The following is a 27,724-nucleotide window of genomic DNA, read 5'->3' as shown; positions in this document are numbered from 1 at the left end:
AAGTTCTTCTGAATATTCTCAATCAAAGCAGAAGGAGTGCCATTCTATGCAGACAATGCAACTGCAGATGAATGAATTAAGTGTGTTGCAATAAGCAAATCAAACCTCAATATTAAAGGATTGCCGTTCTTCTCCGTTAGGGCCTTTGGAATTGGACCACTTAGATTGTTCCCTGACAAATTACTGCTAAAACATCACATGAGAAAATCACAATATATTTGTTGGACTTTCTAGTATTATTCCTCTATGTATATGCTAAAGCATTGCAACTTACAGTAGTTTCAAATTGGGTAGTTTTCCTAAAACTTCAGGTATTTCTCCCGTCAATTGATTGTTGGACAAATCGCTACAACATGAGACATATTAATCAGATGAAGTTATTGCATGGGAGTTATTATGCTTTGCTCAGACAATGAACGTAGACTCAAAAAAATTTAGGTCGGTATTACTTAAATACTTACAGGGACTCCAATGATATGAGGTCAGAAAATGAAGAATTTATCCGTCCAGTCATTTTGCTTGAGCTCAAGTTCCTGCTCATATGTGGTCAAGAATGGAAATTTCACTATAATGAGCAAGGACGAAGGGAGATAGTGGACGTCACAACAAATATGTAAACTCCTTACAGCTCCTTGAGCAATATTGATTGACACATCAATAAATTAACAGCATGAACAGCGGAATATACTTGGCTTATCAAACCTAACAAAATTTTAAAAGATCAAAAGACTACTCACAATGAAGTGATCCTGGGAATGTTGTCAAAGTAACTACAATTCAGACCGTCCCAACTATAACTGCGTGGCATGCAGGGATCTCCTTGCCAATTTCTGGTGATTTTATATGCGTGTTTCACAATCCGCATAGCATTCACTGTCAAAGATGATCAGTTAGAATCAAAGATCAATGTGTAGAGACTGATAATAATTCATGTAAAAGAAGCTCGCATGCGAATTTGGTTAATTAAACATGAGAAAATTGTTTGGAGTATGGGGAGTTGGTGGGAGAACTTTACGCAAATCATAAAAGTTCTGTTTTCAATTTATTATAAAAATAAGCAAAAAGAATGTTATTTTTTTTCTATTACGAACCCTGCGCCTAACAATTTTGTTATGTTTAACTTAACTAAAACCACTTTCTTTTTCTTAATCTTAAATAATCTGGCGCTAGATCTAGATAATGAATTTAAAACAAATATGATAGACCAGAGAAGCCTAACATGGGCTCTCATTCTTAGAAGTAATTGTAAAATGAGAATGATAAGATAACAAAATATGTAATACTTGCCATCCCCTTCCTGAGTTGGTGAATCCGATTGGGGCAGTACTCTATAGATTTCAAGAGCATTGATCATGGGGGGCAAACCAGAATCTGGGGTGGATGTGATTGAAATGTTACTAAGATATTCCCCTTTAGATATTCTCCTCACCATGGTTTTGAGCACCTGGTATTGAAGAGTTATGTTCTCTCGGATCGTATCCGTGAAAGTAATTTCCATCTTTCTTTGCTGATCTTGAGGATGCTCCTCGAAGTCATAAAAATGAAGGTAAACATGGTGCTCGTAATTTGTACTGTAATCCAACTCGATAACTAAAGAGGACGAAACGTTCCGTGAACGAATTGCAGTGCTCAACAATTCTCTGGGTAATTTATAGTTTGACACGTCGCCATCGATCGGAACTGATGTGGTGATTGGCTCTGAGTTTTCGATCTCTCTACGGAGGAACCATGACCTACCGTAGATATCATCTGGGTATCTGCATTATTATTTGAAGAACAAACCATGCTTAATTAATCCAGGTTGAATGAAAGTCAGTACTACTAACAAATAGATTGAAATAGTTTACGTGATGAAAACATAATCTGCTTTAGATGTTCCCAAAGAAGAGCGTGTCACGAGGCCTAGCGGCGAGAAATCGGAATCGTTCAGATATATAGAATCCTTGAGAGGCCAGAGTTCGAGCAACGAAATGAAGGGTATTCCACGGCCAGTGTTGATAAGACACACATCAACATTGTTGGTTCGAGACACATGAATGGCCTCCATTCTTCTAACGTTACTGGTATTACCCGATCCTGTCCAGAAATTGACACCAAGATGGAACTGGAAGAATGGAGCAGAATTTTTGTAATCATAATTTCCATACTTGTAGTAAGCTCTAACGAGAAAGCTGTTGTTTTTGCCTTGTTTGGGTTTGAGGGTATAGCAATTCCTTTTCCCTTCTGGAAAACTTCTCAGAGTGTTCATCTGCTGCCAAACCTGCTCATCGTTACTGTCAAGGGCGTATTCAGAAGATAAATTATATATTTGACCCGAGTCCACAACATTCCCGTCATCTGCCATATAATAAAACTTATTCTCGTCCCGACTTGCTTGGGTTGATCCGCAATCAATGCTTATCCCCCCTGTCAGTAGGAAAGGTTATATGGGCAGTAATTAGGATTGGAATAACAAAAATGATAAATATATACATTTAAAATTACAAAACCCTAAATCAGGGTTTTGAATTTTAGTAACACTGAAACTTTGAAATGTCGGCAAGAAGACATCACTGTCCCCCAATTTTTATTAATGCCCCTAAACGTCCTGATCCTCCAGAGTTTCAGCATTGGCAACCTTGTTGGCCGTCGGCAAAGTTTATATTATTATTTAAATTTTCGAAACAAGATTAGTAAAAAAGCAAAACTAGAGTGATAATTAGCAAAACCAAAGAATAGTCAATAACCAAATAAATGTAGCAAATAGTAAGTGACAGATGTCTTTTCCATGAATTTATTGAAGTGTGGGAAATCGTAATATACTTTTCGAATTATCAAAATAAGAGTAGTACTTCTCTTATCCTATTTATAAGGTAGAAAGAGAAGATATTTTTTAATCCTATTTATAGGATACTGAGAGAAAATTTTTTATATGGATGTATAATTTTATCCTTTATTTATTATTGTGTTGACTTTGTTTACACAAGGTATAATATATATTAAATAGTAATAAAGTTGTAAAGTTGTTAAATTTTAAATAAGAGTTAATGAAGTTTAAGGTTTCTCTTAGCCTATGTAAAACATATTGAAAGTGACTTATAAATAAGATAAAAAGAGTAAATAATAAAGTAAATGTAGTAAATAGTTGACACTTGGTACCGTGGGTCTCCTCCATGAATTTATTCAAATGTTGAGGTTCCTAATACATTCTTCAAATTTTCAAAACAAGAGTGTTAAATGATGAAACTAAAATGGAAAATATCGAAGTAAATATAGTAAATAGTCAACAATGTGGGTCGTCTTCATAAAGTTATTTAAATGGAGAAGTTTCTAATATATTTTTTGAATTTTCAAAGCAGGAGTAGTTAAGGTGCACCAAAAAATATCATTATTATTATAAGGGTAAAGGTGCACTTAGCACCCCAAATTATTTTTAAAGGTACAACCAGCACCCTAAAGTATTTAAGGGTGCAATTTTTCCCTCAACTATTTAAATTGATGCAAGTTCACCCTTAGACTAATAGATATATTAACTTTCGTTTTCCCATTTCCATGCATGCATTAAAAAGGCCATGTAAGTATTTAATGATGCCACCTGATTTTTTAACAAAGAAAAAAAAACAAAAGGCACCTCATTCTGAATAAATCGAAGATCTAGGGATTGTGAAGTTGAAACCCATGTGTGAGTGAAGAAGACGAGACGTGGTAACAGAGGAAAACGGATTGATAAAGATGATGGTGTGTGCGTGAGAAAAAGATGGAATCTTTGATTAATTTGTGGAGTTTGGAGTTGGAGGGGTGGTAGATTTGTTGGTGGGCTTAATTTGGGAAAATGATTGCAGTAGTGAGGGAGAGATGAAGTGAGAGGGTGAAGCTTTGAATTAATGTAGAAATGGCGTACATCATAAAGAAAGATTTCTAATTCCAGAAAAAAATAAAGAAAATGCACACTGAAAAAAGTGGATTTCACGATTGAATTTTAGATTATCAGCTGCACATCACCGTTTTTGTTGCCGAGCTCTCCTAGTCTCACAGTCTTTGAACACAAAACCTAAGAATTGGGGGAAGAAGCTTCGGCGGAAGTTTTTTTTAAAGTACAGGTGGCATTTTTAATGTTTACATGGAAATGGGAAAACAGCAGTTAACACATCTGTTTGTTATAGTGTGAAATTGCACCAATCTAAATAGTAGAGGGGGAAAATTGCACTCTTATACTTCACGGTGCTGATTGCACCTCCAAAAATAATTTGGGGTGCTAGATGCACCTTTACCCTTATAATAATAATGATATTTTTGGGTGCTCCTATTTTTTAAAATTAAAAAATTCAAAAATATTAACACCATTAAATACATGATAAATGAGATCGCAAAATTATCTGTGGAAGAATATCATAAAGTAAACAATGAAGGCGAAACACTAATTTTGAATTCAATTTGAAATAAATTAGAATTTTAAAATATTAGTAAAAAGTATCACAACCTACCTTAATATAAAAATCATATTATAATAATTTTAATGTTATGTAAAAAATCAATATACCCACCAAATTTATAAAATCAATAGATGTTTTCCCAAGGAAGAAAAAAATGCGACTGAAATGGCTGGTTCAACCAGAAAATCAGTGAGTCGGCCAATGTTCCAATCTGATTTGACTATTAAACCTGTCAAACCGGGTAGTGGGGGTGAATTGGTAATAAACTTGTCTGGATAATTATATTCCTATTAGTTCTGTTTTTTCTCATCTAGCTCCTAATATTTCAGTCACTCTAGATTTAAATGAATTTTAATTATGATTTTGGTATCAATAATTATTAATTTTAGTTCTTGAAGAATCGTAAAGATTAAAATTTTTAATATTATTGTACTTTAATATTGTTACAATCAAACAATTGTTATATTTTTTTGTAATTTTTAATTAAATTATATTATTTTAATATACCAGTTTGATTCTAAGTTAACCCCAATCTAACTCACTGACCCTTAAACTATTACATCAACCGATAGGTGTCCGATACTTTTTGGTTCCTTGCGTTTCCCTATCTGGTCCTATCTTATTTCTTATAACATCTTGTCCTATCTTTTTCTTTTTAGCATTTGTTTGACGTGTAAATAACAAAAATTATTAAGAAATTCTCCTTCTACGAAAATCAAAATATATACTATTATCTTTCCTATAATTATGTAAAATGAAGACTTGTGAATCTGAACTACTTGTTTTTATTCTGGGCGTGCGCTTAAGGAATACATGCCTACATATAACACCCATTTAGTTTTAACTTATAAATCTCAAAAGTTGATTTATAAATCGCTTGTGGAATAAAAGTTTGAATTTCTTCCGCAAAACTCTTTCATTGGAATAAATTAAAGGCTTAACTAAGGCCCTTTATATTATTGACCAATAAATACTTTTTTCAGACTAAACTATATAAAACTTTCTGAAACTTAATCATTTATAAATTATTTTCTTAACCTTAAAAATTTAATAATAAACCTCCTTAAATTTTAAAGTCTATGCATGTAATGCGAAACTATTTAATTTTATACCCCTTAAAATTTACTTTTGTATGTATATAACCCTCTAAAATTTTGAGTTATATACAATAAACTCCTGAAACTTTAAATTATTTGCATAAATGTAAAATTTTAAAGAGGTTTATTATAATTTTTTTAAAAATCAATAAGATTATTTACATATAACATAAAATTTATAAGTTTTTTTTCATAATAGCCTAGGCCTTGCAAAGTAACGAGTTACCATTTTAATTCATTTTATATATTTATGATGCATCACAAGTTGTCATATATTCCCTTCATCCCTTTTTATAAGCAACAATTACCATCTCTCTCTTCTTCCTAAATATAAGCAATATTTATAAATTGTCTTAAATATTTGTAGCAAATTTCCTATTTTACTCTCATTAACGACTTATTTTAATACTCATTATATTTATTATCTCATTTTCCATTTCATCATTTCTCTCCTTTACATATTCTCTCTCGTTCATAATTCTTTTTATTACTATCTTTGGTTCTAATTATAAGATCTCCTTTGTAAACTATAAACAAGATCTCATAATTAGGACCAGAGGTAGTACAATAATTTTCTTATTCTATTTCTCATATTCTCTCTCCCCAATAAATTGAGAAGGGTATTTTAGAGAAAAAAAACTTTTAATTTTTACATATTTATTATCTTTAACCAATTTTAACTAACTTTTTAATCTATGTGATTGAGTCTAAGATTGCTTATAAAAAAGAACGGAGGGAGTAATAAATTACAAAAAAAAAACTGCAACTCAAAGGCTTAAAGTGTTTTGAGGCTAATATAAAATAAGGATAAACTGAACTAAACTAACATGGTAGAACTAATTAAATAATAAAGAATAAAAATGCATCGTTATTTTTATATAATATTTTATTTTCATCCCTTAATTTTATAAAATATTTTTTTTTACTCCACTAATCCTAAGATCGTGACTTTTACAAACAGAGTATCAACACTAAAATTTTAAACTAAAGGTTAACAAAACATTCATAAATACTAACATGTTAAATTTAATTTGGTATAGAAACCTACTAAGTTATAACTTTCAAGTTCAAAGATCTCGAATCGAGTCCAAGTGGCAGTATGGCATCTTATCTTATTGTCAAGAAGAGTAAGTCCTATAATGAATTAAATGCCCACCTTTGGATCCATACCTTGGCGGTGGGCTCACAGATGCAGAAGAAATGAGTGCATATCCATACTGTTAAGCTAAGTGGAACATAAGACATAATTCAGATTATGCCACATCACTTATTTTACTGGACCTTATGGAGCCTATTCACAGGACAAATGATCCTTTTTTCGTGACCAGTTGACTCCCAAACATACTCCTCTCGTTTCATTAAAAAAAAAAATCTTATTATTCTTGAATCTTATTCGTGAAATTAAGAAAATAGATAAGATGCTAATTAAATGATTAAAAATAAGACACTAATCCGCACCATTTCTACTATGCCAGATATTTGAGACTAATAGTGTTAAAATTATATGGCTATAAAATACTTTATAAAATTAAGGTAAAAACTAAAAAATTATCTAAAATTAGACGAAGAAAAGTGCTCTTTTAGGAACAATGAAGAAATATAGTTGTAAACAACAATCACCCTCAAGTCAAGTACATATGTATTTGGAACGCATAAAGCTTCCTCTGGGTTAAAACAAAAATTTAATAGCAGGTCAAGCGCGTAGTTACCTGAATTTCCAACGTCGCCTGTAGCAACCTGAACTGAGTGGCCAACAATGATGAATAATGGAACTACAAATACATCGAAAGCCAGAACCCACAGTGGTCTGCTCTTCCTCATGTTTTCAAGTTTATATGATCAGTAATGAGGAAAAGAGAAATAATGAACTAACTGGGTAGCTTTTGAACTACTTAGCTGAAATGTTGAGTATAAATATTAGGAGCAATGAACTCGAACGTATCAAGGATGATTGTGCAAACGGTTGACTCGGACTTTGGACCCGGTCGAAGATGAAAGGGACAAGAAGACGAGGAATAATTCGAGTCTTCTGCAAAAGCAAGTTGATTGGCCTCACTGTTCATCTTATATTAACTTTTTCCACAGTGCGTAGCTAACACGCTTAGGCTTACCCTTCAAGTTTCTTTCATAAAAATAGTGATGAGAAGTTCTCTCAAGCCAACGAGTGGTCGAAGAAATTAATTAATTAGAAACTACAAATTAAAGGCGAGTCGGACCAAAGACTTTTCAACATATATAACTCAGATCCACACAAACCCATGGATCCAGTCATCCAACTAATACGATTGGATGACCAGTTGAGCCATATGGATATTCTAATTTCTCTGGTCCCCCATTATGAATGCCCTGTTCAGCACGCAATGTCCATATTACCATCCATATAATGCAAGTAAGTCTAGAGTTTGAACTAGTAAATGGAAAAACCATTTTGAAAAAGCTATCTTCTAAGTAACTCTCACAAGACGTGCGATTCGAGCTCAAGACTTAAAAAGTGAAAGTAGCCCAAGTTCCATGGATAAATACCGGTTAGCGCCTGATATGAGAGGTGGATATCGTGATTCGTGATACACCAAAAAGTGAAAATGTAGGTAAATTAAATAATGCAGATTTGGTATTTACATAATATAGAGTACTTTTATAAATTTGGTATATTGATTATTCTCACTTAATGAGATAAATTTGCAGGGAGTCAGTAGATTGGCTTCTCCACTAACAATATGGTTGACCTCCAAATCCTCCAGGTTTTTGCACTGTCATCTTTTTGCAGGAAGTTATAGAGCATTCAGTACTTTATTTTAATTTAAAAAATTGTTTTTCCCTATATATTCAAGAGATAATATAATTTTTGAATTTATGATATTCAGCAGTGAAATGAGAACATAAATAATTTTTAAATAGTTTTACTGATTTAAATAACTTATATTAAAGATTTAATTATTTATTTGAGTAGTTAAAAGGGGAAATCCCATGAAAAGAAGCTTAAAATTATTAAATCACAAATCAAATTTGGTCTCACACTTTAATAGGTTTTGACAACACTTGACTTGCAACTAATAATACACTTTGGTTAAAATATACATTTAGTTCTTTAATTTTATGTAATATTTCAATTTGGCACCTTAACTTTAAAAAGTAGACCTTTAGTCCTTTAATTCTAAAAGTATTAACAACAAAAAAATGATGGAACTGAGATCTTAAATATTGATAAAATTTCTTAAATACTAACATATTAAGTTTAATTTTCAAAACAATCATAATTGTTACAAAAAACAATTATTTAAGCCTAACAATAAAAAGTTAAAATATTATATAAAAATAAAAAATTTGATATATACTCTGGGGCCGCTGTGGGCCTCAAATGAAATTTGTCATCCACTGGGCTTAGGCCGCGTTATCAATAGTCCTTAATAAAAAGACAAAAAGTAAGAATATGATGTGCCGTGGGTCCCGCTTGTTGACTTATTGTCTCATACAAAGCAAGACTTTATTATTATTATTATTATTAGTGGTAGTAGTATTAGTATTAGAATTAGAGTAAAACCGTTTTGTTACATCTTAATTATACTGATTTTCTCTTTATTTTGATAACAAAATTTTTAATCCAAATCAATAAAAAAATTTTAAAAAATTTAAGCAATTAAAAATAATATTAAAATAAATCTTGTTTATTACTTTACACATCATTATACTAAATCTCTAGTTTGTCTTTTAATATCAATATTTTGTCTATTTAATATTTTTATTAAATTTATTAAATTAAGACATAACTTTATAATTTGATTAGAAATACATATACAAAAAATAATTTAATTAGAAATACATATAATATTTTTAAAAAATTATATCATAAATAAGTTTTGATAAATAAACGAGACTAACATTTAAACTTATTGTAAAATAAAAATTTGTATCTATAAAATTAATTAAATTTATAATATGATAATCAATTTAATAGCATACAAAAAATATTAAAGCATGTATTAAAATTATTTTTAATTGCAAATAAAGATATATCACATGTAATTAAATAGTAATTATTAAGTAATATTTGCGTTGAAGAAGGGCATTTTGGTCAAAATAACTGACCGACCCTATGATTTAATGGTTAACTAATGGTTGAGTAGATGAAAGTTGAATCTCAAAACTAGAAGGGAGGTTTATGTGACATATATTTTGAATTTAATAGAAGTATATATAGGTTTTCAAAATTAAAAAAAAAAAAAAAGATCGTTGTAGTTTAGATTAAATAGAGAGGAAACCGATGTATTTTACTCTTACTATTATTGTTGTTGTTTTTGTTATTAGAAGACTTTGATTTGAATAAGTCGGGGCTCCGGTGAACCTATAAGTGACACAAGAAGTGGACGTGTGTGGATTGTGGTGCTTGAAGAATGTTATTTTTGAGAATTTGATCAAATACTTTTCTTTGATAGAGTTAATAATGTCTTGATATTTGTGTTCTTCATCACAGTTGGGATGTTCCTCGTTGATGAGGTGTAAAAAATATATATGGTAAGAAAAACACACAACTCAGACATATAAGTTACACGCAATGAAAATATTTTCTCACTAGTTACAAGAATCTCCGAGCAAACAAAACAATTATGACAAAGATTAAATAGTATAAGAGTCACTAAAATTATTAAAACCGAAAACCCCTCAATACAAGTGTGGAAACTATGGGTTGTCCCGACCAAAGAAAATCACAGCTCTGCTATGACCAACACAATGTACAAGAGAGTCTCAATCAGATAAACAAACAAGTGCAAACAATCAGCCAAACAACCAAAGCTACAAGCTTACAATAAGAGAATTAAGAAACTGAAAAACACTCAAACCAAAGAAATGAATTGACGATTGAAACGTTAAAAATGACGCATTGGATGTTGCAAATGTATTGACCAAGTTTCAACTTGATCAATAGTTAAAAAATCTGTGAATGCTAATTTACCGAAACTGTCTTGTGAAGTTGTGAAAATGGCTTTCTCTCTTCTTTTCTTTCAAATGGCTGATCTTTTTCTTTTAATAAGACCTCTCTCTCAATCCTGATCTGCCCCTCTCTATTTTAATAACTGAGATTCAAATGGACTTCAAATATTGAGCATTTCTCTACATAGGAGGAAAGCCCGAATCCAACAATATACATGTTAATTTATTGGAAAACTTAATCACAAGAATATAGGCAACTTGGCATAAATATATATGTATTGATATTTTTATTAACATATTAATCAATATATGTATTACATTTGATATTTTATTAATATTCTTGTTTAATCATTTTCACTTTTAAAAATTGAATATCGAATAATTCAGATCATATGTGAATTGGGTTTATTGAGTTCTCATATTCATCAGCATCGCAAGCAAACACTTTATATTTAAGTATATCGGCATGAGTAGTTTCCGTTTGTCTCCCAAATAATTTAGTACTTATGCTGATACTTAATCTAAAAACTAGTTAACAAATTTGAGTAGATTAAAAAAAACTAATTAAGTTAGTTATTTGTAATAAATAGATATTGTCTTTCCTAAAATAACCTTACCAATCAAGTTTATTGGCTGGAATTACCATTATTACAGTAACTACTGTTAAAAAAATAGATGAATATGATAGATAAGGCAGACTGAAGTCTTATATTTATGATCAAAATAAAAGTCAAACAAGTTCTTGTATTAAGGACCAAAGTTAGTATTTATACGCGTCTTCCTATCTGTGAGATGGACTTGGTCATCAGAAGTTTGAACTTTTTTCTCCCTTCATTAAACTAATGTGTCTAGAAATGAAAAAAATGGTAATCGTTTCGTCATAATTAAACAGCAACGTAATGGAATAGCCATGATTGTGGTTCCTAAAACCCAAAAAAAAAAAAATACAATTTACAAGATTTTTTCATTCCTGCTTCATATATCTTTAATTTCTTAAATGCTTATGCTAATTTCAAATGCTTAATTTTCTTATAAACTTTAGAGACAATGCTGTGTTCATCAATGTAACACACACATGTAGTATAAACCCTCCAGTCTTTTGTACTACTAGTCATCTTTTTGCAGGAATTTACAGAGCATTCGATATTGTATTTTAATTTAAAAAATTGTTTTCCCCTATATATTCAAGAGAAAATACAATTTTAAATTTATGATTTTCAGAAGTGAATTAAAAACATAAATAATTTTTAAATATTTTTACTGATTTAACTAACGTATATTAAAGATTTAATTATTTATTTGAGTAATTAAAAGGGAGAACCCAACAAGGAGAAGCTTGAAATTATTAAATCACTAATCAAGTGACACACTTTAATAAATTTTAACAACTCTTAACTTGAAACTAACAGTAAATTTTTATAGGAATTTCTTATCTAGAATTTAATCAGTTTAAATTTCTTTTTATGAGATTCTTCTTAATTAAAAGTGACGAGAAGATTTTTTTTTTATGAAATATCGAGCGCGCATTATAAGAGGGTTACTTGTTTGGGACCACTGTGGGCCCATGTGGAATTTGATTATGTATTGGCCTTAGGCCTATTTATTAGTAGTTCTTAATAAAATAACAAAAACTACAAATATAGAGCTGGGAAAACGGGCCGAACCCGTCGGCCCGGCCCGTTTAGGCCATGAAATTATAAGGGCCAGACTTAATATTTTTCTCTTAAAATGAGAAATAAGCCCTGGAGGGCCGAGGGCTTAAAAGGGCCGGCTCTTTTAAGCCTTTTTTATAATTTTTTTATTTTTAAAATTTTTTTATATAATATTAATGTTATTAATTTTTTACATTGTTAATAATATTTCAAATATTTAGTTATTATTATCATTTTAAAATTAAATTTAGTTTTAGACAATAATTTATCCAATTAAATTTTTAAAAAATGGGTTAATTTGGACTTTAATAATGATTTGATTTATATTATATGCGTTGATATTTTTAAACTATATATATATATTTGATAATAGAATATTTTTATACTTATATAACTTGTGATTCTATAATTTGAATTAGAAATTCATGAGTTTCAGTAACAATGTTTCTCACATTAAAGTAAAATAATAGTTAGATTGCAAAATTTAAAAATAAAATTCTTATAAAGAAGAAAAACTTGATATTTTTGTTACGAAAGAAAAGCATACTTATGAAAAAAAGTAATTAATTATAGTGATGATGAAGTTTCAAAAGATTAATGATAGTGTTTAACTATTTATTTATTGCATAATTGCATTATAGATAAAACTTTTAGATGTTGTTATCTTGTTAATGAATGTTTTAGATGTTCTTAGATGTTGATGAATATTTATATATAATGATATTTTATATTTGTGACTTAATTTTATTCATATTTATGTCTTTTACTAAAAATTTTATTGGTTTATTTTTATATTTTTATAAAAAAAATGATAAATATAAAAAATAGTATTTTTTCTTAAACGGGCTAAAAACCCGCGGGCCAGCCCTGACCCTGTAGCTTAAGGGCCGGGCCTAGTAAATTGAGGTATTTTTAAAATTTCAGCCCTGGAGGGCCGACCCTTTTAAGCCCGCCAGTCCTAAAGGGCCGACCCTGATTCCCAACTCTATACGAATATGACGTGCCGTTGGTCCTACTTGTTCCCTTACATTGACCAAGACTTGAGGAGTATTGTTGTGGAAAAATTGTAATCAAATCACACCCAAAAGAATTAAACACAATAAAATTTCTTAAAATTATCAAATTATTTTGAAGTTTAAAGAGATCTCAATAAAAGAGATTTTATTCGTTTAATTATCAAATTATTTTTATATTTTTTTAAGTATGCATTGACAACTAAAAAAATAGTCGTTAACAACTTAAGGTGTAATGATTAACAATTATCACGGCAAATATTAACAACACATTTTCTCATAGTATCACAAAAATATAATACATGAGTTGTCAATATTTGCCGTAATAGTTTTTAATCATTATATTTTAAATTATTAATGACTACACTTTTAGTTGCTAATGCATACTTTGAAAAAAGGAACAATTTGATAATTAAACAAATGCAATCTCTTGTAATAACGTTTTTGCATTTCAAAATAATTTAATGATTTTAAGAAACTTTTTTGTTTTTAATTCTCTTATATGAGACCTTATTACAATTTTTCACATTATTTATAGAATTATTATTATTATTATTATTATTAGACTTTGATTTGAATAAGTCGGGCCTCCAGTGAGATAATAAATGACACAAGAAATGGACGTGTGTGGACTGTGGAATTTAAAGAATGTTATTTTTGAATTTGATTAAATATTTCTTTTTGCCAGATGTTTTTCCTAGGGAATTTGATTAAATACTTTTCTTTGATAGAGTTAATAACGCCTTGACATTTGTGTTCTTCATCACAGTTGTGACGTTCCTTGGTGATGAGGTGTTAAAAATATATACATGTCGTTAATTTATTGGAGAACTTAATCACAAAGAATATAGCAATTTGATATAAATATGTTGATATTTTTATTAAAATATTAACCAATATTTGTATTACAGTTGATAATTTATTAATATTCTTATTTAATCATTTTTACTTTTAAAAATTGAATATCGAATAATTCAGCCCATATGTGAATTGGGTTTGTGTGTGTGTGTGTGTGATTCATCAGCGTCACAAGCAAACACTATATTTAGTACTACCTTAAATAGTTAATATAAGAACTAATTAATTAATTTGAGTAGACTAAAAAAACTAGTTAAGTTAGTTATTTATAATAAATAGGTATTGTCTTTTCTGAAATGACCTTACTAATTAAGTGTATTGGCTAGAATTACTATTATTACAGTAAATACCTTGAAAAAAATGAATAAATATAAGAGACAAAGTAGACTAAGGTTTTATATTTAGGACTAAAATAAAAATTAAACAAACTCTTATATTAAAGATCGGAGTTAATATTTATACGTATCTCCCTATCTGTGAGATGGACTTGGTTATCAGAAGTTTGAATTTTTTTCTCCCATCATTAAACTAATGTGTCTAGAAGTTAAAAAAAAAAATGGTAATCGTTTCGTCATAATTAAACAGCAGCGTAATGGAATGGACATGAATGTGGTTCCCAAAACCCCAAAAAAAAAAAAAAAACCAATTTACAAGATTTTTTCTTTCCTGCTTCATATATCTATAATTTCTTAAGTGCTGATGCTACTTTCAAATGCTTAATTTTCTTATAAACTTTAGAGACAATGCTGTGTTACACACATATAGGTTATATTTAGTACGAAGTATTAAAAATGAGATATAATAATTGGGATTAGAGTTGAAAACATATGATAAAATGATGCCATCACATGGAATTAGACAATCCTATATAGATAGGATTGAAAAATACCACCTCCCCTCATAGTATTCCCCAATCTCATATATATGGGTTTGTCTAATCCCAAGTATCATATAATTACTCATACTAAACACCTTTTTAATACAGTTTTACACTTTCAATCTCAATCTCAATCTTTTATTTTTAATACTTCGTATGAAATGGGACCATATAGTATAAACCCTCCGCTCTTTTGCACTACTAGTCATCTTTTTGCAGGAATTTATAGAGCATTCAATACTTTATTTTAATTTAAAAAATTGTTTTCCCCTATGTATTCAAGAGAAAATACAAATTTTAAATTTATGATTTTCAGAAGTGAATTAAAAACATGAATAATTTTTAAATAATTTTACTGATTTAACTAACTTATATTAAAGATTTAATTATTTATTTGAGTAATTAAAAGAGAGAATCCAACAAGAAGAAGCTTGAAATTATTAAATCACTAATCAAATGGCACACTCTAATAAATTTTAACAACTCGTAACTTGAAACTAACAATACATTTTTTAGGAATTTCTTATCTAGAATTTAATCATTTTAAATTTCTTGTTATGAGATTCTTCTTAATTAAAAGTGACGTGAAGATATTTTTATGAAATATCGAACGTGCATTATACGAGGTTTACTCGTTTGGGACCACTGTGGGCCCCATGTGGAATTTGATTATGCGTTGGGCTTAGGCTTATTTATTTATAGTCCTTAATAAAAACAAAAACAAAAACGAAAACTACGAATATGACGTGCCGTGGGTCCCGCTTGTTCACTTACATAAACCAAGACTTGGGGAGCCTTATTAATGTAATAAAATCTCATTGAAGGGAATTAAATACCAAATTTTTTTAAAAAATGATCAAATTATTTTGAAGTTTAAAGAGATCTCAGTATAAAAGATTTTATTTGTTTAATTACTAAATTGCTCTTATATTTTTTTAAGTATGTATTGATAACTATAAAAGCATTCGTTAACAACTTAAAGTGTAACGAATAACAACTATCATAGCAAGTATTAACAACACATTTTCTCATAATATCACAAAAATATAATATATGAGTTGTTAATATCTACCGTAATAAATGTTAATTATTACACCTTAAAATTTTAATGATTGTACTTTTAGTTGTTAATTGTTAATGTATACTTTAAAAAAAAAAGATAAGGGCAATTTCATAATTAAACAAATGAAATCTTTTGTAATGAGGTTTCTTAAAATTTCACAATAATTTAATGATTTTAAGTAACTTTTTTGTATTTAATTCTCTTATATGAGATCTTATTATAATTTTGCCTATTATTTATAGAATAATAATAATAATATTATTATTATTATTATTATTATACTTTGATTTGAATAAGTCGGGCCTCCGGTGAGATTATAAGTGACACAAGAAATGGACGTGTGTGAACCGTGGAATTCAAAGAATATTATTTTTGAATTTGATTAAATACTTCTTTTTGCTTTTCTTTGATAGAGTTAATAATGCCTTGACATTTGTGTTCTTCATCACAGTTGTGACGTTCCTTGTTGATGAGGTGTTAAAAATATATACATGTCGTTAATTTATTGGAAAAATTAATCACAAGAATATAAGCAATTTGATATAAATATGTTGATATTTTTATTAAAATATTAACCAATATTTGTATTACAGTTGATAATTTATTAATATTCTTATTTAATCATTTTTACTTTTAAAAATTGAATATCGAATAATTCAGACCATTCCAAATTAATGGCAAGAAATTTGGGTTTATTGAGTTTTAATATGCGTGATTCATCAGCATCACAAGCAAACACTTTATATTCTTAAGTATATGGTTATGAGTTTCCAACAAATAATTTAGTATTTATACGTATCTTCCTATCTGTGAGATGGACTTGGTTATCAGAAGTTTGAACTTTTTTCCCATCATCAAATTATGCGTCTAGTAATGAAAAAATGGTAATCGTTTCGCCATAGTTAAACAGAAATGCAATGGAGCAACCATGAACGTGGTTCCTAAAATCAAATAAAAATTACAATTTACAAGATTTTTTCATTCCCGTTTCATATATCTATAACTTCTTAAATGCTGATGCTACTTTCAAGTGCTTAATTTTCTTACAAACTTTAGACCAGAATATGCTGTGTTCATCAGTATAACACACATATATAGTAAGACCTCCAATCGTTAATATAAAAGATTGTTTAACTTTTAAATATAAGATCCTAGTCCATTTTGTCTCTCATATTATCTATATTTTTAAAATAGTCTTTGTAATAACTGTAGTTCTAGCTAATATACTATATTAGCAAAAATATTTTAGGAAATACAACACATATTTATTACAAATAGCTAACTTAACTAATTTTCTCAATCTACTCAAATTAGTCAACTATCTCTTATATTGCCGGAGGTAGTATTAAGGATCGCAGGTAGTACATTATAGGAGACTTGAGTTGCAAATCAAAATTACAACAAACAAACAATATATTGCAGTGAGAGTCAGACTCCCACGGCCCCCTTTTATGTAGTACAGCTGACTGAAACAAAGCAGCTGATTATTTATATATCATTATATATAGAGCCACGTCACTTTAAATCCATAAGAAGTAAGCATAACCACATTAATCATAAACAAACATATGAAATCCTGCCAGCATTTATATGCACATATCTACTTTATGAACCTTGACATCATACATGTTCTTTTATGATTTAATGGACATCCATATTCTTGTAGATTGAACACATTTAATTATATATATAACATTAGATAAAAAATGATACTACTATAACATATACAGATATATATGGTGAAAATTAATAAGTGGGGGCCTGAGCAGGAGAAGGGGAAGGGCAAACGCAAGGGCAGCATTCGCCTGGAGCTCGAGGAGGGGCACAAACACACACATGCAGAACCAATGATGGGCCCACCTGGATTAGTTCCTGCACCACCAATTCACAATCTTAATTACCTCAATAATAATTCAGCCATATACATAATTTAATTAATAGCTAAATTACTTTTCTTGATCCTAGTAATAGATTTATTTTTTAATTTAGTGTATGTAGTTAACATTTTTATTGGCTCACCTGGATATTCTGAGCTAGCCTCTCTATAATTTGAGGGCTTATTGGCTTAACGGACGCACACAAAGCCATTTATGAATCACTTTCCCTTTCAAGTTTAATCCGTTTAACAATATAAATATAAATCTTTAGCCTAGTTCAGGAGCACAAATTAAAAACGGGATGGAATATAAATTATGAAGATGAGTCATAATTATTTACTTTCATTTTTATACATATCTCAAACAAGTAAGAGAAGATCAATTACGATCTTGTTTAAAGCGAAGTACGTACTTTGGCCCTGAAAAGATTTATTAGTCTATCAAAATGAGCTTTAACAAAATAAGGATCAGTTATACACCCCGAGTTATAAAAGATTCACAAGCAAGATGATCGATTGAATTATATGGATGATCATTAATAGAGAATATTATTTCTATATATATATATATATATATATTACACTAATTAATTAAGGAGGTGAGCAAGATTGGTTTATTACCTGAGGCCTCTGGAATTTGAGCTTCACAGGGCAAAGTTGGAGCTAACACCATAGCAAACATGAAAAAACTCACCAAAGAACACTACCAAGAATTGCTTCCCATTGCTTATAGATAACAATAATAAGCAGATAAATTGTTAGTTAATTTTTTTCGTCCCTTCTCTTTCAAAGAAGATGATAAGAATATATGAATATACATAAGGAAGCCAGCTTATTTATAGTGGGTTTTTTCAGGTATGCATGGCTTGCTTGTGCCGAGATTTTTGAATTTAGATGTTGACATTTGTGGCATAATTCAAAGATTTCAATATAGTTTAACAACCTACCTCGGTTATAAGTTCTAACATTGGCAAAACTTATGGGATAAATATATACTTGAAATTTTAGTCTGTCTAGGTGTTCATTTAATTAATATTTTGTGCAGGCATCACAATTTTATATATATCTTCAATATTGTCTTCTCATCTGATGTGGCCAGCCTGAAAATGAGGTTTGAGATTGGCCAGTGTGTGTGTGTGTATGACCTTAATGAACCATCATTTTCTGGTTGAAATATTTTTATTACTCAATCAATTACATCAATATTTCTTGTGGAATTTATCAATCTGAATCATGAACTACCATAATCATAATATGAACCATGTGTTTATGATAAATAAACATAAACTTCAAGATATGAGTTTCCTTTTTCCTGAAAATTGCATTATCAGAACAGATTTATATAAAGTTAGATTGTCATTTTGAAAAACTGATGAAAGCAAATATGTCATTTTGTCTCAAAATTGAACTACACATCATTTCTTCCAAATTAAAAACGTGTTGAATTAGACAACACCACTCAATGAAGCTTATTATCGTCACCTAAAATCAACGATCTTGGCTTGTATCTGTTCATTTGGTAAAATGTCACATGTTTTCATGTCTCCGTCATCTAGAAGCGGATTGCTACCACTATGTAGATATATAGTTCAATTCACCTCCATAATGGCGGAAGAAGAAATGAAAAACGAACAAACTGACATCAGAGCATTTTGCAGAATATGATTATTCTATGAGACCTTGTTTCCACTTGAAGACATCACTTTTTCACCGAATTAAAAAAAGGAACAAAAATAAAACTTCAGCATACAGTGGTAACAACTTGGTGCAAAGTCAGTCACAAATTTCTTCATCTCATGAGCCAACCTAACCTTGGGCGACAAACAGGCTTACTAGAAATACAGCAAAGAGACATGATAACTTGACTAAACAAAACAAATCTCACTGGTTGGATTGGATGATTGGGTGGGAGAGACAGCTTGGATCTGCAAATAATCCTACGTAGCACATGGACCTGAGTTTGATTCAAGTGAAAAATAAGTGGTACTCAAAGCAGAAACAGAAGTTCCACTGTTACTTTCTGCATTTTGAAGGGATATTTCCAAGGCCAGACATTCCTTTAAATCAGCTACTACATGTTCTATATCAGGCCTTTGATTTGCAGCTTGTGGAATGCAAGACATGGCTATCTCTGAAAATTTCCATGCTGAAGCAGTAGTGAACTTTCCCTCTAATCTTGGATCCATAATGGACTGGATGTCCCCACTCTCCAGCTTTGGAGACACCCAATCAGATTTGTGACTTTTGCTGCCAGTTGCTCCTATTACCGCTGGCCGACCACTCATAAGCTCAAGCAAAATTATCCCAAAACTATAAACATCGCTTTTCTTATTCAGGTTTCCACGGCTATGGAATCTGTAAATTTTTCAAGATGGAGTATCCATCAATAAATTTGCATTTTCATGTATTTGGCCAGAAAAAAAAAAGTACTGCTATATCTGTTCAAGTGATGAGAATGCCATTTTCAATCTGTTCTACTAAAGTTTGCTAAAAGTTGATCTATATACTGGAAAAATCTCGTAAGTTTGTTTAGATTTTCAACATCATGGAATCTATAAATTTTGAGAAAATTAGCTAAGCATATTTTAGGCACAGTCACTGCTCCATCATCAGCTGCGGATTATCTTGAGTTGCACATGTGTGGGTAAAGCTAGAACAAATTTCTATCTTAATGAATTGCTCATAAGGCAATTAAAGAGTTTTTGCATCAAGGAGTACTGGTAAAAGTTTAGAAATTAGAAAAGAAATACGCTCTCGGGATCCAGATAACCTATTGTGCCAACAGGACAAGTTGAATACTGCATATCAGTGTCGTCAAAAGCCCTGGATGATACAAAGTCAGCAATCTTAGCTTACATGTTTTTGCTTAACAAGATGTTGGAAGGTTTCAAGTCTCTATGAATTTTGGCTGGCTTACAACCATTATGTAGATAGTCCAATCCTGCATTTTTGTTGAGTAAAAGCAAAGGAACATGGATTGACAATTTCAAAGAAGGGAAAAGACTATTATTTTACACACCACACATGCTGCATCCAATGCTATCTGAAGTCTCTCATTCCATTTCAAAGCATATGGATTCTTATCTGCAAAATATTTAGGTTGTGCACGTAAGAATGTCAAGTACCCCACAAACTTAGTAATGATTTATCACTTGTATATTTACCATCCTTTCCTCTTCCTTTTTATTTTTCAATTCATTGCCTTGATGTTTCTTAGAGCAATAATGTCAAGACAAATCCTAAAACCGCTTTTAACGAGACTCGAAATTAAGCTAGAGGAATGAGTATTAAGATATGTATTGTAATTAACAAAACCTGATAATTTCTGTCGGAGATTTCCTTCATCCATGTATTCATAAACTAGTGCTTTCGTGTCACCATTGTTACAATAGCCAACAAGAGAAACCAATTCTTATGATGAACAACCATCAAAAGTTCTAACCTGCATTTCGTGTCACCATCAAAAGTTCATCAAAAGTTCAATTTATATAAAGGAAACATTCAAACCCAACGTCTATAATTGATGACTTTTTCTTCTAACCTCTGACTGAAATTCCTTAAACCCTTGTTGTGATGATTTGGAGAGTAACTTGACTGCAACTTTTGTACCATCTTGTGGTGTGCCCAGGTACACTTTGCCAAACCCCCCTTGTCCAATAACGGTCTCAAAGGAATTGGTAATACTAAGAAGTTGCATGTGATTAAAAGCACGGTTTTTTCGATTTTAGATTCCCGTCATTTTGAAATGATGTCGCTACAAATGGAAGAGAAATTCCAATAGCATCATGTATTAATGATTGAACTTGATTACTTTAGAAATAAACATATGTACAATAAAATGTTCAGACATTTTTAATTACTCACTTATGTCTCTTCTATAAAGCTATATTAATTACATCTGTGAGATAAATAAATTAGCTAAAAGCATTAAATTTAGAATTTTTTACAACTTCCCAAAATTTCTCTTTGATTGGTATAATTCCTTGTGTGAGGATTGTGAAACGTCCTATCTTTAACCTCTCAGAGTATGCATTCGTAAGTGTTATGGTTGAAGCAGATCATGACACAAGCCCATGGATTTAAAGATTCCAATTAATTACTCAAGTTCTATTCACTTGTTTAAGTTCCACATTACAGGCCTAATTTCAAAAATTCATAACTAATTTCATAAAAATCGTATTGGGGTGTTCTAAAATTCTACGGAAAGCTATTTTGATGCTCTTTAAGGGAAAATATCAAACTGGACTTACCTTACCCAATTCATACAATTTAATCAATAAATATTACTGTTTATTCATAAATCTGGAACTTCCAAATCTATGCCTAACTTTGGAATTTGTATCTCCTTGTGCACACATCCAATTTGAGGTGATCCACGTCTCATTTTAAAAGCTTGGGATGTGTACTATAAGTTTAAATCTTGTGAATTAACTCATTTATTTGATAGGTCAAATTGAGCTACAAACTCACTGCTCCAGGACCTACGTTTTGTCCCTTAACATCTCTTTACTTACTTATTCTTTTTATTTTTTGGCATATATAACAGGGCTTACTCTTTACTGTTTGTGCTCATACTTTTATACATGCCATAAGAATTATAATTAAAACAACATCGCATCGTTGGCATCCACAACATAAATTACATAATAGGAGAATTATGCATTGAATAATAATATCATTCATTAACATGAACAATTCTCCACTTTCTTCTCCTTGCTTCTCATGCCATTATTGCCCATCATTGATTGACCTAAATAGTTGGTTAGGAAGGGTGAGATTCAGGAGAATCTCAGTAGCAAACATACCATATTAATCATGCTAGATGAATGCTAATGCACTATATGCAACTTGCTTGTTCCTCTTGTTGGTTAGTGACATATTAGCATGCTTAAAGCTACCTTCTTGATGCATGGCCATGAAGACATAATCTACTCATCATAAATAGCATTTATAGCAGCCAATACATGTCACAACAACATTCAACATCATGTATAGCAACACACAAGTATACAACATCAAGCAATGATAATAGGTAAGTTCGCTACCTTGAACCTCAAGCTTTCCTCTTACTTTTACTTTGACTCTCTTGACTTTCCAACCATGTGGGCATTCGGTTAACATCACCAACTCCTCCTTGGATGTTCCAAGGTCCTAAATATAGTTTATAATGATCACACAATCTATTAGGACCAAGAGACTACATAATATTCAAGACCAGCTCTCTTGAACCTCAACCCCTTTCTTCTTGGTTTTAGGGTTTCTTTTTAGCTTTTCTAACATAAATCTCATCATTTCCATCCTTAAGATCTATTTCTTGTCAATTAGGACCACTTTATATGGCCATAGATTCAAGAAGATCAAATTTGAAAATTTTGCTTCGCGGGTACTGTTTCACATAGCAATTCCAGAATTTTTGCTCAACTTTGAAAATTCATAATTAATTCTAGAAAATCAAAACTGAGTGGTTCTAAGTCTCACTGAAAGCTCCTTAAGTTCTATTTAAAACAAAAAATAGTTTTAGGAACCAATTCTATGCTGAACAGTACCAAAATTGTACGGATTTGACACTCTTCTAATGGTTAAACACTGTTCCCAGATTTTAAACCCTAACTTTGAAAAATCACCATAAATCGTATACATATCCAATGAAGTGTTTCTACCCATGGATTTAAATTTTACAAGTGTACTTTAATCATGCCAAATTCTAGAATCAGATACAAAGAGTAACTTATTCGAAATAAGTATCAAGTTAGATGCTAAAACCATCACATACTTTGATCTTGAAGCTTGAATCTTGTTCCTTCTTCTTGGCCTTCACCCCTATATTTTTCTCTCTAAATTTTGGTAGAGTTTTCTCTCTACAAATAGCTGCCAAAATGATCTTCCAAGGTAGCATATTTATAACCAAAACTTTAGCTTGAATGGACTAAAATGCCCTTGGTGGCTAATAGAAAGAGTGAGAGCAATCTTAGAACTTTAAGTTGACTTTTATATCATCATTGCATCATCTTCTTACATCATCCTTACCTCATTCTTCTAGAAGGTGCTAGGTGTCACAAAAGTGGTGGAGGAGAAGGGAGATTAGATCCTAACTATTGGATCAAAAAACTTGTTCCCTAAGTTTCCTCTTAATTTAATTGGCCTACGTTTCTCCTGCTTTTTTGACAGCTTTCCGGAGCTCAGAAAATTTTTCTGTCTACTCCATAATTTCCCTTTTATTCTAAAGAATATTTATAAATTTTTTTCAGGCCATAACACTCCCTTTAAGCCTTGCATAAAATTATTTACTAAAATATCTTTTTATTGGCAAAACCGGCTTTTTAATTTATTAAAGCCAATTCAACTAGACTTTTGATTGCGAGACTAATTTTATAAATTAGTACAGCCTTTCAATCATTTAACCTCATTTTTTTATACATTTTTTATGTCTCTTGCTATTTCAAATAATTACCTCAAACGGTATATATTTTACCAACCATAACCTCATAAATCCATTTAAGCTACCTCAGGGGTATTTTCATCTTTTCTCTTCACAGAAGGGCCTTAGAATATTATTTCCCATTTTCTGAGATTTTCTTGAAATTCTCTGTATACTCTTCCATTTTTACCTCTGTTAGTCATAACTTTCTGAATTTACAGTTTAGTCTCTGCTTGGACTTAATTTCATACAATCCTTTCTTTGAGGTTTTCTATTTAACCATTAGCATGTTTCTACTCTTTTTTCTCTTTCTAGACCCTTAAGACTTTATTGGAGCCTCTAGCCTTGATTATCTTGAGCCCCTGAAAACTTTTATTTTGCAGTTTAGTCCTTAAAATTGCTTTGATTTCCGTTCTCATCTTTGGGATTTCTACTCAAAAAGGGTCTAGTAGCTTATTCAATTTAGGCTATTTCTGGTACTTCTATGCCAAAAGTTGGGATGTTACAGGATGGGAAAGTCATCATCAGCTAAGAGAGTGAAAAAGAAAGGGCATTTTTCCGAAATACATTATAATTAATGTTTTATTAAATTTTCTAAATGATCTTATATAAGTATAATAAAGGACTATTTCTATTGCATACTTGTACAAAGGAAAATTACGTTCCGGGTAATGCATCTGAAGTACTACCTCACTAATTAATCATCCTTAAATTAGCACTCTGTAACTTTTCATGTTTCATTCCTTAATTAACGGTTCTCCACTTAGTTATTGACAACCAGTACTCCTCATTTCTACTAATTACAATGATCTTTTAAATTGTAATAGCTGTAGTTACGTTAATTAAAAACAATAAATTTGTCAATACTTGACACTATTTTCTAGTAATATTCTTCAATGTAATTAATGTGAGAAAACCTCCATTAATTAATCAAATAACTTAACTTGCGCATATTTAATACGGGAGCGTTTTCGTCAAAAATAATAAATGCGGTAGACAGCTCAGAAAATGATCTCATAAAATGTTCTTATTTTTAAAAATGGAGGGAGAAGCTGGGCAGGGACTTTCTCATACTAGTAAATGATTGCGGTGACTGGTGACCGGTGAGAATTAATCCAAAAATGATGAATAGGAACGGGACAAGTAGTAAAGTAGATTAAAGCACGAAATTTGTAAAACAATAAATGCTTCCAAAGATTCATAAAGGAAAAATGGATATAAAGAAGACTGAGGGTGTAAGCTCACCTGGGATACCTTCCATATCACTTTGTGTTTTCTTTTTATGTTCGCAAAGCTTCACATAAATGCAGATTACTATTAAGAGGACTGCTACAGATGCAATAATTGGTATAATGGGCTTCTTTGGTTTGGTTTTGCTTTTGCAAGCACCCATCTGACAGAGACTTGGATCGGATTTCCATCCAAACTAGGGGAAAGGAAAGGAAAGAAAAGGCGCCAGTTAATAACTGCGAGTCGTATGATAGAACATCATCTGCATATCACTATGCAACTAGCTAGCATCTGGCAATACAGAAAACTGTTATCGGTATCCTAAATGAAGAAAATTACTAGTAATGTGTTTGAAACTACTCCTCCGATCCTAAATATAAGACCTATTTTATAATGTAATTTGTACTATGAAATGAGCCTTATATTTAGAACTGGAGGAATAAAATACACCAGTGAAAGAAGAGAGAATAGAAGAAGTTCTTCTGAATATTCTCAATCAAAGCAGAAGTGCCATGCTACGCAGACAATGCAACTGCAGATGAATGAATTAAGTGTGTTGCAATAAGCAAATTAAACTTCAATATTAAAGGATTGCCGTTCTTCTCCGTTAGGGCCTTTGGAATTGGACCAGTTAGATTGTTCCCTGACAAATTACTGCTAAAACATCACACGAGAAAATCACAAGATATTTGTTGAACTAGAAAGTATTATTCCTCTATATATATGCATGCTAAAGCATTGCAACGTACAGTAGTTTCAAATTGGGTAGTTTTCCTAAAACTTCAGGCATTTCTCCCGTCAACTGATTGTTGGACAAATCCCTACAACATGAGACATATTAATCAGAGGAGGTTATTGCATGGGGGTTATTATGCGTTGCGCAGACGATGAATGTAGACCCAAAAAAAAATTCAAGTCGGCATTCCTTAAATACTTACAGGGACTCCAACGATATGAGATCGGAAAATGAAGTATTTATCTGTCCAGTCAATTTGCTTGAGCTCAAGTTCCTGGTCATATGTGGTCAAGAATGGAAATTTCACTACAATAAGCAAGGAAGAAGAGAGATATTGGACGTCACAACAAATATGTAAACCACTTTACAGCTCCTCGAACAATATTGATTGAGATATTAATAAATTAACAGCATGAACAGCGGAATATACTTAGGTTATCAAACCTAACAAATTTTAAAACATCAAAAGACTACCCACAATGAAGTGATCCTGGGAATGTTGTCAAAGTAACTACAATTGAGACGGTCCCAACTAAAACTGCGTGGCATGCAGGGATCTCCTTGCCAATTTCTGGTGATTTTATATGCTTGTTTCACAATTCGCATAGCATTCACTGTTGAACATGATCAGTCAGAATCAAGGATCAGTGTGTAGAGACTGATGATAATTCATGTAAAAGAAGCTCCCATGCGAATTCGGTTAATTAAACATGAGAAAATTGTTGGGAGCATGGGGAGCTTTTGGGAGAACTTTAAGCAAATAATAAAAGTTCTGTTTTCAGTTTATTATGAAAATAACCAAAAAGAATGTTATTTTTTTTCTATTATGAACCCTGCTCCTAACAATTTGTTATGTTTAACTTAACTAAAACCACGTTCTTTTTCGTAATCTTAAATAATCTGGCGTTATTTTTTTCTATTACAGTGCTCAACACTTCTCTGGGTAATTTATAGTTTGACACATCGCCATCGATCGGAACCGATGTGGTGATTTGCTCTGAGTTTTCGATCTCTCTGCGGAGGAACCATGACCTACCGTAGATATCATCTGGGTATCTGCATTATCATTTGAAGAACAAACCATGCTTAATTAATCCAGTCTGAATGAATAAATACTAGTAACGAATAGATTGAAATAGTTTATGTGATGAAAGTATAATCTGCTTTAGATGTTCCAAAAGAAGAGCGCGTCATGAGGCCTAGCGGCGAGAAATCGGAATCGTTCAGATATATAGAATCCTTGAGACGCCAGAGTTGGAGCAACGAAATGAAGGGTATTCCACGGCCAATGTTGATAACACACACATCAACATTGTTGATTCGAGAAACATGAATGGCCTCCATTCTTCTAAGGTCACTGTTATTACCCGATCTTGTCCAGAAATTGACGCCAAGATGGAACTGGAAGACTGGAGCAGAATTATTGTAATCATAATTTCCATACTTGTAGTAAGCTCTAACGAGAAAGTTGTTGTTTTTGCCTTGTTTAGGTTTGAGGGTATAGCAATTCCTTTTCCCTTCTCGAAAACTTCTCAGTGTTCAGCTGCTGCCAAACCTGCCCAT

The 27,724-nt window shown here is 31.0% G+C and overlaps 1 protein-coding gene across 1 annotated transcript; it reads right to left on the bottom strand.

The window, feature by feature from the left end:
• Nucleotides 1–44: 44 nt before the first annotated feature.
• On the bottom strand, nucleotides 45–27,724 carry LOC114761741 (senescence-induced receptor-like serine/threonine-protein kinase). The gene is made up of 6 exons (XM_028951172.1): nucleotides 27,717–27,724; nucleotides 27,198–27,217; nucleotides 26,640–26,775; nucleotides 26,364–26,435; nucleotides 275–346; nucleotides 45–183 (listed from the first exon to the last, which is right to left on the bottom strand). The coding sequence occupies exons 1-6, from the start codon at nucleotides 27,722–27,724 to the stop codon at nucleotides 45–47; spliced, it is 447 nt and encodes a 148-aa protein (XP_028807005.1).

The sequence above is a fragment of the Neltuma alba genome, unplaced genomic scaffold, assembly GCF_004799145.2.
Source record: "Neltuma alba isolate B1F8T4 unplaced genomic scaffold, ASM479914v2 tig00001706_pilon, whole genome shotgun sequence".
Lineage (NCBI taxonomy): Eukaryota > Viridiplantae > Streptophyta > Magnoliopsida > Fabales > Fabaceae > Neltuma > Neltuma alba.
This window is presented reverse-complemented; position numbering and strand designations above follow the sequence as displayed.